At 40.4% G+C, this 10,673-nt stretch overlaps 1 protein-coding gene across 1 annotated transcript in view; it reads left to right on the forward strand.

Annotated features, from left to right (window-relative positions):
• cactin (cactin, spliceosome C complex subunit) overlaps window positions 1-1,281 on the forward strand; it is a 68,308-nt gene extending 67,027 nt beyond the window's left edge. The window contains exon 9 of the mRNA XM_067093312.1: window positions 539-1,281. Within this exon, the coding sequence (XP_066949413.1) occupies window positions 539-968 (430 nt within the window). The 3' untranslated portion in view covers window positions 969-1,281. The remainder of the gene's footprint in view (window positions 1-538) is intronic.
• Window positions 1,282-10,673: the final 9,392 nt, after the last annotated feature.

Here is a 10,673-nt window from a genome sequence, read left to right on the forward strand (position 1 = left end):
GTTGCTGTATGAGACTAGAAAACGGAGAAATTAGAAGTGCAGGAGTGGTGAAGATTACTGATATGATAAAAGTCAAGACTTGAGATGGTTTGGGCATGTGGTAAGGATGAGTGAGGAGGAAGGATTGAAGAGGGCATGGATGGAAACTATTAGGGGTAGAATTTCAGGAGGGAGGCAAAGGATTAAATGGTGTAAGTGAGGGAGGTTCTCAAGAAGAAGGGTTTAGTAGGAGAGGAAGATGCTCTTGATAGAAATAGTTAGGAAAGACTCATTAAAGTAACGAACCCCTTAGCTTAGGACACTAAAATAAGGGCATGAATAGGCTAAATTACTAAAATTTATGAAAAGTTTGTTTTTTTACTTTAAGTGATGGGTTGAAAATCTTCAAATGTTAGGAACTTTCAAGTAATTATTGTAGTACACTCACCATACACTGCTAAGTTTTTGATAAATATGCTAGTGAATGTCAGTTTAAATTATTATTAATTAGAATATTGTATTATTTTAATTTTAATTATCTTATTTCATTTCCTTTCAGTGATGAAGTACAGTTCAGCGTTGAAGCTAAGCTTGATACCCAGCATTACCTATGGTCAGATAAATATCGTCCTCGTAAACCACGTTATTTCAACAGAGTCCACACAGGCTTTGAATGGAATAAATACAATCAGACACATTATGACATGGATAATCCTCCTCCTAAGATTGTACAAGGATATAAATTTAACATATTCTATCCTGATCTCATAGAAAAATCTAAAACACCTCAGTATGAACTTATACCGTGTAGTGATAATAAAGACTTTGCACTCCTTAAATTCACATCAGGCCCTCCTTACGAGGACATTGCTTTCAAGATTGTCAATCGTGAGTGGGAATATTCTTACAAGAGAGGGTTTAGATGCCAATTTCATAACAATATTTTCCAGCTTTGGTTTCACTTTAAAAGATATCGTTACAGAAGATAATGGCAGTTGGTATTGTATTTCTTTGTGTACAGGTCCACACTATGTAATGTCATTTAAGCTTTCATTTACAGATAAAATTTTTGGGCCTGATTAAGGTGTTAATTTGTTAAGATTTGTCAAGAAAATAAAAAAAGACAAATATATTCAGAAGCTGGCTCATGCGTGCATCAGCAATATAAACTTAAAATTTGGGATTTCAATTTCCAGATCATGTCCTAACAATTATTTTGTAGTTATGGTGTACTATAGAGGTGAGGTAAGGCTTGAACTTATCTTGTTTTACTGTATTTGTAATTAAAATTTTTGTAAACTATTGTGAGTTTTATTGCCACAAGTGGGTGGTTAACTGAAAGTGAATGTATTTCTTCAGTGACCTTATTAAACATAGACAGTCTTTCTTCTGCAACAGAATTCTGTCATACCACTTGCATTGCTCAAGACTGAGAGGACCAACTTATTTATACCCAGACCCACATATGACACTTCATCTACTCATTCTTGTGTAAGTTTACAAATATATCATTTCCATGTGCTCCTAGGATTACACCATTCAAGCTTTTATGCCATCGCACCCTCAACTTTTCATTATTTAGTTATTTGTCAATGTTCATTTTCATCTTTATGGGCATATTTTGTTATGTTAGTTTAATTTCTCTTTTGGTGTGTTTCAGGATCATTTTGGTTATGGATTAAATTCTTGTTGTCTCTTCACAGACACTTTTCTGTAACTTAAATATGCTTTGGAGTTTCATATCTTTTCATAATGTAAGTCCTTGCTGGCCTTGTTATTGCTTTTTTTCTTTGTAGTCTGGGCTTCAGAGCAACCATTTACCTACAGTTCTTTGTTAATATGCATTTAGTGTTATCTGTCATCATCATAACTGTTGTTATGTCAGCTTTTCAGTCCATGGTGGTTAGATGTTGAATGAATTCACTCTGCTCTCCTGTCAGACTTATGAGGTCTGGGTCTTTGTTTATCCTGTTTTTCAATAATTTTCTGGGCCTTCTTATAAGGCTTCATCCTGGTACTTCAGTATTTACTGTTGTTTCTACCAAATGTTCGTTCCTCCCTTCTCATCACAAGCTGAAACTATCTTAATCTTTGAGATCTCGGTCTTTTTTTTCCAGCCTCTGGATACTATGTCTCCACCAATACTTCATTTATAATATGATCTTCTTACTATACTGTGCCACACTGTTTCAAAATGTCTGTTTTCATTGTCAGTGCACATGTTTCTTTTTCATAAAGTAGTACAGGCCTTAGATACCTGTCTCAAATTTTTGTTCTCTTGTAAGGCTTCCATGGCTTATGATCATTCCACTTGACCTGTCATGACAGTGAGGTATATTCTATCCACTTCAGATGCTTTGGTAAATAATCACATCTTCAGTGGATCCTTGCTGGTAACAGCCTTCCTCTCCTGTTCCTCTTCCTTTGCCTCCTATCCTACACCTCTTGTTGCAGTCAACATGCACCATCTTCCCCATGTGCCAGTGGTGGTTGATCATGTGTTGCTTCAACTTTGCCCCAACTCAATCCTTTCTCAACCCACACCAGGTGAACCCCTTTCCAGTTGCTCTGCCCATCTACACAATGCTCTTGTAACCCCACTGGTGTTGCCATTATAATGAATGCCCACTCTTTTAGGATTGAGCAACTTTTGTCCATGAAGCAGTTGTGCCTCTAGTGTAGCCCTTCAAGACACCATAGATATCTGTGCTGTTATCATCATCTAATTACTGTGTCACTAGACAGCAAAGAATTAACTCTTAAATTTATTGAAGATTACCAAAAACATGAGGTGCTTTGGAAAATGATTGAAAAGGCTATTTTAACAAGTTACTGAGAGGAGATGCCCTTCAAAAACTTGGTGAAAAATATGCAATAGGTGTAACAGCTGTGAAAAATAAGATTAAAAACCTTAGATCCCATTTTTCTAAAGCACACGAAAAAACAAGTGATAGCGGCCTTGATGACAGTTACATTTTGAACTGGTTTGCATACAAGCATTTGAAGGATACTAACGTCCCTCTTCAACCCAAGGACAGCATTGGTGAAATCAAATCAAACCAAGTGAATTCTGAACAAGTAAGTATATCTTTATACAGTATGTATAATTATAGAGCAGAATAGACTAATAGTGGATGATTATTATAGGCATAAAGCGAGCGTAGGCCTAAACATACTACCATGGGAAGCAAAAAACCATTTCTGTTTACATACATTTGTTTTTCCAGGGAATAAGTATATCTTCAGTATACATAATTATAAAATAGAGTAATGGATGATTATTATAGGCCGTGTAAAGACGTCAGATGTCTCTTCGTTTTCGCATCAATTACGTCATGCATTGCAATTCTTAATATGTCAAGACTCGTATAAATATTCATGTGTAGAATTTTCTGACCTTTCTGCCAATATGTATTTCATCATTGTAAATTTCTTATGTCTCTCAAAATTGCCATTTGTTTGTCTGTCAGCAAACACAAATTGCTCAGAGTGTGGGTCACAGCGATCGGAGGTCGGGCACGACGTTTCTGTCCACACTCTGCCTTATATACCTGCACTCAGGTAATAAATAAGTTAATAGTCTGTTGACCTTTCTTGTCTTGACAACTGGTGACCCGAGGAGTAACGGTAAACACAGCGGTTTTGGCTTTACCTTCTGAGAGCCTTTAACGGAACCACACGGCAACAAAAGTCTACGCCTCTGAAAGCTCCTTCCTCAGAGAACACCCACGCCACTAATGGACTAATTATGGCATACCCCTTCAGGTACGTTCTGGCGTGCTCAAACTGTTTGGCCCCGCCATTTATGATTCACGTCAACCGTACTCAGAAGTCATTAACGGAACCACACGGCGTATAGTTTTGACTTCTGACGAGCCCCAAACACCATTAACGGACTAAGACTAAATACGGCGCGTATTTCGTGTTTTGGTGTGAGGAAGACTGTCAGACACTGAAGTAAAAAGTCATTCCGAGGACGCACAGATCCTCTACATCCCCGCTTCCAGGAGAAAGCAGACATTTGATGTCATCCACAGCCTGTCCCATCCATCAGGCCAAACAATGGCATGCCTGATGACAGAGAAGTTCGTGTGGCATGGTATCAGGAAGGACGTTCGGCAAATCACCCAACACACGGAATCAGGCATCAGAGAATTCCCTCAACCACGGCACGGCAGGTCCTCTGCCGTAATTAGGGTCGCATCCATGGTAGACGCATGGTTGATGAGGTCCTCTGCCCTCCGTAATTAGTTTCAGGGCGCCAGATACCTCCTGATGGTCATAGACCGTTCCACATGGTGGCGGAATGGGGCAACCCTGATGATGGAAGCATCAACAGCTCTGATGGTATGCTGTGCAGAGGCCCTCCTGTCAAGTCTTAGATCAGCCGTTTCAGAAAGTGCCTGGCAGCATAACTACAGGCTGAGGGGGGCCCGGCATTCTTCACGGACAGGAGCATCCCTGGGCCTGGCCCTGGCACTCTTAATGGGGTGCCAGGGCGACCCAGAGCCCTGACAAGAATGCCGGGCCCCTGTGGAGAGTTGTCCTGATGGGGACAACTCTCCACAGTATGATGGCAAATAACACCACAGCCAACGGCATGGTGGAAAGGGCCCACCGTTCGTTGAAGGCAGCTCTGATGGTATGCTGTATCGACGACAATTGGAAGGCCCAGCTCCCCTGGTTCTTGCTGGGTCTCTGCACCGCACCGAGGGCAGGCTGCGATGAGTCTCCCGCAGAGAAAGTCTATGGCGAAACACTAGCCGTTCCGGTAGAGTTCTTCCCCACGGCGCTGGATGACGCAGATACCTTCCTTCCAAGGCTGAGGGAAGTGGCACAGAAGTTCATGCCCTGCCGAAAGACTTTCACGGACAGGACCCACGTCTACATCCCTGGGGGCCTGGATACCTGCACCCACATCTTCATCAGGATCAACGCCCACTGCCCACCCTCGACCAGACCATACAAGGGCCCATACCGTGTCGTCAGCAGATCATCCAAGGCCTGTCTCATCAACATCCACGGGTGTGAAGACTGGGTTTCTGTCGACCGGCTGAAACCAACTTTCCTGTTAGACAGCGAAACTCGGGAGGAAACAGGCAGGCACCCCAGAATTCCTCCACAAAACATGGCCGCAGATGATCCTGTCGCCATCCCGAAACGGGGTCGAGGACGTCCCAAGGGCCGCACTAAGGAAGTCTTTCACTCGGCTAAGCTGCCGGGCGATTCAGCAGTCGAAGCCGCCCCACGTCCACACGTATCAAGAACTCGGGGCTGGCTCCTCCTCCCAAAGCGATTCCGTGATTGGTTTTTCAGATATCTTCCAATCATTATTTTTGTAATTATTGTCTTGGGGGAGTACTTGTAAAGACGTCAGACATCTCTTCGTTTTCGCATCAATCACGTCATGCATTGCATTTCTTAATATGCCAAGACTCTCATGTAAATATTCGTGTGTAGAATTTTCTGACCTTTCCACTGATATGTATTTCATCATTGTACATTTATTATGTCTCTCAAAATTGCCATTTGTTTGTGTTTGTCAAAACACAATTGCTCAGAGTGCAGGTCACAGCGATCGGAGATTGGGCACGACGTTTCTGTCCGCACTCTGCCATGTATACCTGCGTTCAGGTAATAAATAACCCACCAAAATCACCTTCATGCATCATAAAAAGTTTTCATGCAACCTAACCATCTCACAGACTCATCAACATAAAGCTACAGGCTGCTCTAGGAGCAAGAGCCTGTGCTGGCACAAGGCCAGCTAAATCTGAAACAACAACAGTACTAAAGTTAATACCAGTTAACCTTTCTTGTCCTCACAGCCTAAAGCGAGGGTACGCCCAAACTTATTAACATGGAAAAAAAACAATGTTTACATATATTTATTTTGCCAGGGAATAAGCATATCCTTAGTATACATAACTACAAAGTAGAATAATGATGATAATTGCAGGTCTAGGCTACAGCGAGAGAAAACTTATTAATGGAAAGCTAAAAAAACCATTTCTGTGCACATATATTTGTTTTGCCAGGGTATAAATATACCCTAGTATACATAATTATAATATATATTTATCACCATAACTGTAAATTGTATATTTGCTGTCTTTCTAAACAGTCATGCTGTATGTACAAGTAATGAATTATTTATGTTATGTGTCAGACATTATTGATCACTATGTTTTCTGTATGAACCTGTCCTGTTTTTGTAAGAAATTAGTATGATCTCAGGTCACCTGTAAATCTTTGTACCAGTGGTCTCTGCTAAGTATGCAGACATCCACATCTTTATGAGCAGTTTGCTTCATCAATAAACCATTATGGGCTGCTTGAGGAGCAAGAGCCTGTGCTGGCACAAGGCCAGCTAAATCGCAAACAACATCAACATCAATAAACCAGCAGTACTTGTCTTCCTGCTCATTATTTCGCACCTCTCTCACAAGAGAACAGATCCTCTCTCTAACAGGAAACACTAAAAAAAATCATCTCTGATTCTTTTGCCTTCTAAAGGTGGTCTTCTTGCAATAACAGAGAGAGGCTGTAGCCCTGTATCAGAGCTTGTTACGTTCCTCCAGGATCCTAATATTACTTCTACGGTACTTGCATTCTCAGTATCAAACGTGCCAAAAGGTGCAAAGGTATTCCTTGATGAGGTTTGTTTTCTGAGAAAGTTGTGCAGATGAACACAACAAAAAGTCGTGTCTATCACATTTTCCGGTTTTAAATCAATTGGTTTCCGAAATACTCTGAAAACTGATGACATCAAACCGAAAGCATTCTCCACAATTCGACGAGCTCTTCATAATATTGTGAGATAAAGGAAAGGCGTCATCGGCTACCAGTACATATGGTTTAGGCAAAGTTCTTCCTAGTAAAGCTTTTGGTTCAGGCAAATTTAATTCATTCTTCACTTTTTGGTTGAACTTTGTATGCTTAAATACTCCTACATCTGATATTCTCCCCTGACCGCCAACATTGCAATAAAGGAAACAATAATTGGTCATTGACAACACCAAGTAGTACATTGCTGAAAGGTCCTTTGTAGTTATAAAATGTGCTTCCACTGTTGTTTGGACACTGAAAAACGACATGCTTGACGTCCACCGCTCCAATCAAATTTGGGAAGTTCCATTTCCTCTCAAATTCTAGGGCAACCATTTTCGATTCTTCTTCATTTTAGACACCTAAAATAAAAGCCAAACATAAAACGTTAACTTATTTTTTTCAGGTGGACGGTTACATACGGTTACAGTAACTCATCCTCTCCCATCCCTAGAAAGTAACTCATCCTCTGCCACCCCTAGCACTAGTACTTTCGTACAGCCAACAAATGATGGCACAAAAACAAAAGAAGAAAGTCCAAGCAACATGTTACTGATGAAAGAGAAGAGGAGGCTTACCAATTAATGAAATCTGTTACTACTAATATGAAAACTATTGATGAATAGTTAGTCTTCTTCTTCTTTTAACGTGCTTTTTTTCCCATTTTTGTATGGGGTAAGCACGATGCCTTCTTTTGAAGACTTTTGATTTGGCTTTGGGGTAATTTGGCTTTGGGGTAGAAGTCTCGAACCCCGGTAGCGTATGTTTCATGTATCATACCCGACCCAACGCCCTTTCTTCCCAGCAGCGAGAAGTTGTTGCGCGGGTAGGGCGAGAGTTCGAGACGTGTGAAGTCACAAAATTAGAAAACTGTGCAGTCAACGACTCCGCAATATAGCTCAACATCGAATTATTATAAGTAATCTTTTGTTTGAGTTACGAATGTATCGTAAAAACAGTGATAATTATTGCTCTTCTGATTCGTCATCTGTACATCACATTTCAGTGCCAAACACTCCTGATAAATGAAAAGTTATTGATGAAAGGATATTACTTATTTATTTGGTATGCAGTTATTTACAAGTAGTAATAGATGTCTCTTTGATAAAGGAAAGTATACTATTACAACAAATTCATTTGCATAAAAAGGTCTTCTAAAATAAATATTACTTCATTTTTACTTCTCATAGTTTCAGAGACAATGTACGATATGCTTTTTTTGATACCTTAAACAAGTAGCCCTGGGGCCCAAATGGAAAATCCCACCATGTTTTGAAATTGGTAGCACCCCACCCTCAACTACAGAAAAGGTTTGACACTTTTATGTGAAGGAATGGACACTAAGAAGTAAATTCAAGGGGGATGTGGTCATCTGCAGCGGTAGCATCAGGGAAATATCAGCGCTTTTCCATATCATGTAATACTTGTCCTAGTAAGTGTGCTGAAATGGTGTGAACCTTCAGTCGACTTTCACATTCAGATAATTTTAATCTTTTTTGCATCCTAAACTGTTATAATTTACATTTAACAATTATAAATACTTTCTCCACTTAATTAATTTAGAAATGCCAGTGGCACTTCCAGAAGATGAGAAAATGGCACACTTATGGATAATGTTGTGCAACTGTAAAATACGTGATACAGAGTCATCTTTAACTTTTAGTATTTCTTGCTCTTTTTGTTTGTGTGTGCGTATTTTGAGAACTTGAAGAATCAATATGATGACATAATTTTACGAATTAATTTGTGAGGCAGATCTTTGCGAACAGAAAAAATGCTGCCATCTTGTTCGAGTTCCAAGAGTCAACGATCAACACATCAACCTGTTAAAAGTCTATCATAAAAAGGACAAAAGTCTGTCAGATTTTAACATTCAAAGGTCAAGAAACACTGGTTGGTGCCGCTGAAGCTAGGCAAGATGACACTCTTTTAAACGAGAAAAGCTGGCATGGATGGAATTGCATTTGAAGCAAAATACCACAAAGACTGCCATGCTAGCTATACCAGCAAGAGCAATATAAAGGCAAAATTTTCATTGCCTGTTGATAAGGGCGAAGAGTGTGTGTACAACGTATGTTTCTCAGAACTGCTTGCAGAAATAGAGAATGACCTTCTAATCAACAGAAAAGCATTCAGCATGTCTTATCTAACACAACAATTCAGGGATATTTTGAAAGACAAAATTCCCAATAGTGAGAATAACAGAGGTGAAAAGCTGAAGAAAGACAAAAAAACTGTTTTGGTGAGCGAATTGTTTTTCAGCAGCAGCATGATCCTAGCAAACCTGAGCTTGTGTATAGCAATGCTGCATCCTTGGAAGATGTAATCAACATAGCTTCCGAGTTGCGTTCAAAACCACAGTGTGAAGAAGAAAATATTTTCTCAGTCCCTGATGATAAAGATGACTATTCCCCAGTATTGTCGCTGTTTCATGCAGCACAGGTCCTCCATTCTGAACTCAAAGTATGTGAGGGACTGGATATCAATCCAGTTGATGATTCAACTCTCAGTTTGGAAAAAGCAATGAACTTAGTTCCTTGACAATATGTACAGGTTCCTGAAACGGGTTTACCAAGGAGATACTGGTGACGAAGCTATTGTAGACGGCAGTACTTTAGTAACCAGCTGCTAATAGGACACTCCGCAGACAGATATTATCGGTGGGCCAAGACTTCCTTCATATAGTATCACCTAAACATGTCGCATTTGCAATGTCCACACTGCACATGGCAGGATCAAAACAAGTCGTGACAATGGTGCACAGATTAGCGCACTGTGTCATTTATGAGGATGTAAAGAGAATTGACACTGCTATTGCAATGGACCAGCAGTAAAAAGCTGCAGGAGACAGTATGATCATTCCATCAAATATACAACATAGTGGTTTCGTTCAGTTTGCAGCTGATAACAGTGATATAAATGAAGAGACTTTGGACGGCAAGCACACAACTCACGCCACGTCTATGTTAGTATATCAGCATCAGACTCCTCTTGTTCCTGAAGGTATATCTGGCAAAGTCAGGACCCAGGATCAAGCAAAGAAATCAGCACCTAAAAGACGATCACTTGAAACCCCAATAACATGTCAAAATATTCTGGAGTACAATCTTTATGGCAAACGCCCCACCTCAGATCTTGTGGGTAAAGTAAAGAGTGACTGGTACTCTGATACCAAGGCCTGCCGAGAAGCTGCCAACATAGATCTGCAATGGCTTATTGTGAGATTTTGTCCAACCAAGCTATTTGAGGTCGAGTTTGAAAAGGCAGCTTCTCAGCAGATAGCAGGATGGACTGCATTTAATGCAATGATTTCGACTACCACACCTTCATTAACATCCATTGGGTACTGTCCTATGCTGCCTGCATCACCTACTGAGTGGAGGATAGTTTTCACCGTGATGAAAAATGTCTCTAAGATGTCTAAATTACTTGGTCAAGATTCCAGTATCCTGACGTTTGATGAGGCTATCTACTGCAAAGCCAAGGAGATTCAGTGGAGATGCCCTGAGGAATTTGATAAGACATTCTTGCGACAGTGACCTGGAAGACATCCTCACACAAACACAGGTGTATGGTGGCAACAAACCAAGTAATCTGTTGAAAGGGAAATCATACAACCGTGGAGTGAGAGCCCACAAACTTGTAATGGAGGCCCTGACTAGACTGAGAAGACAGGCATTCAGCAAATGGGCACAGGACAATGTGGTGGTAGATTATGATGTAGACTTCATCAATAGCAAGCTCCTGGATTGTCAAAATGCAGTATCAGATAATGACCCTACAAGCCTTACGGCAGCTTTTTCTGAGCCTGAAGAATGTGCAGAGTGTACTGCAAAGATTCTGCAATGTTGGAAGAGCAAATATTT

This window comes from Macrobrachium rosenbergii, chromosome 4 (assembly GCF_040412425.1).
Source record: "Macrobrachium rosenbergii isolate ZJJX-2024 chromosome 4, ASM4041242v1, whole genome shotgun sequence".
NCBI lineage: Eukaryota > Metazoa > Arthropoda > Malacostraca > Decapoda > Palaemonidae > Macrobrachium > Macrobrachium rosenbergii.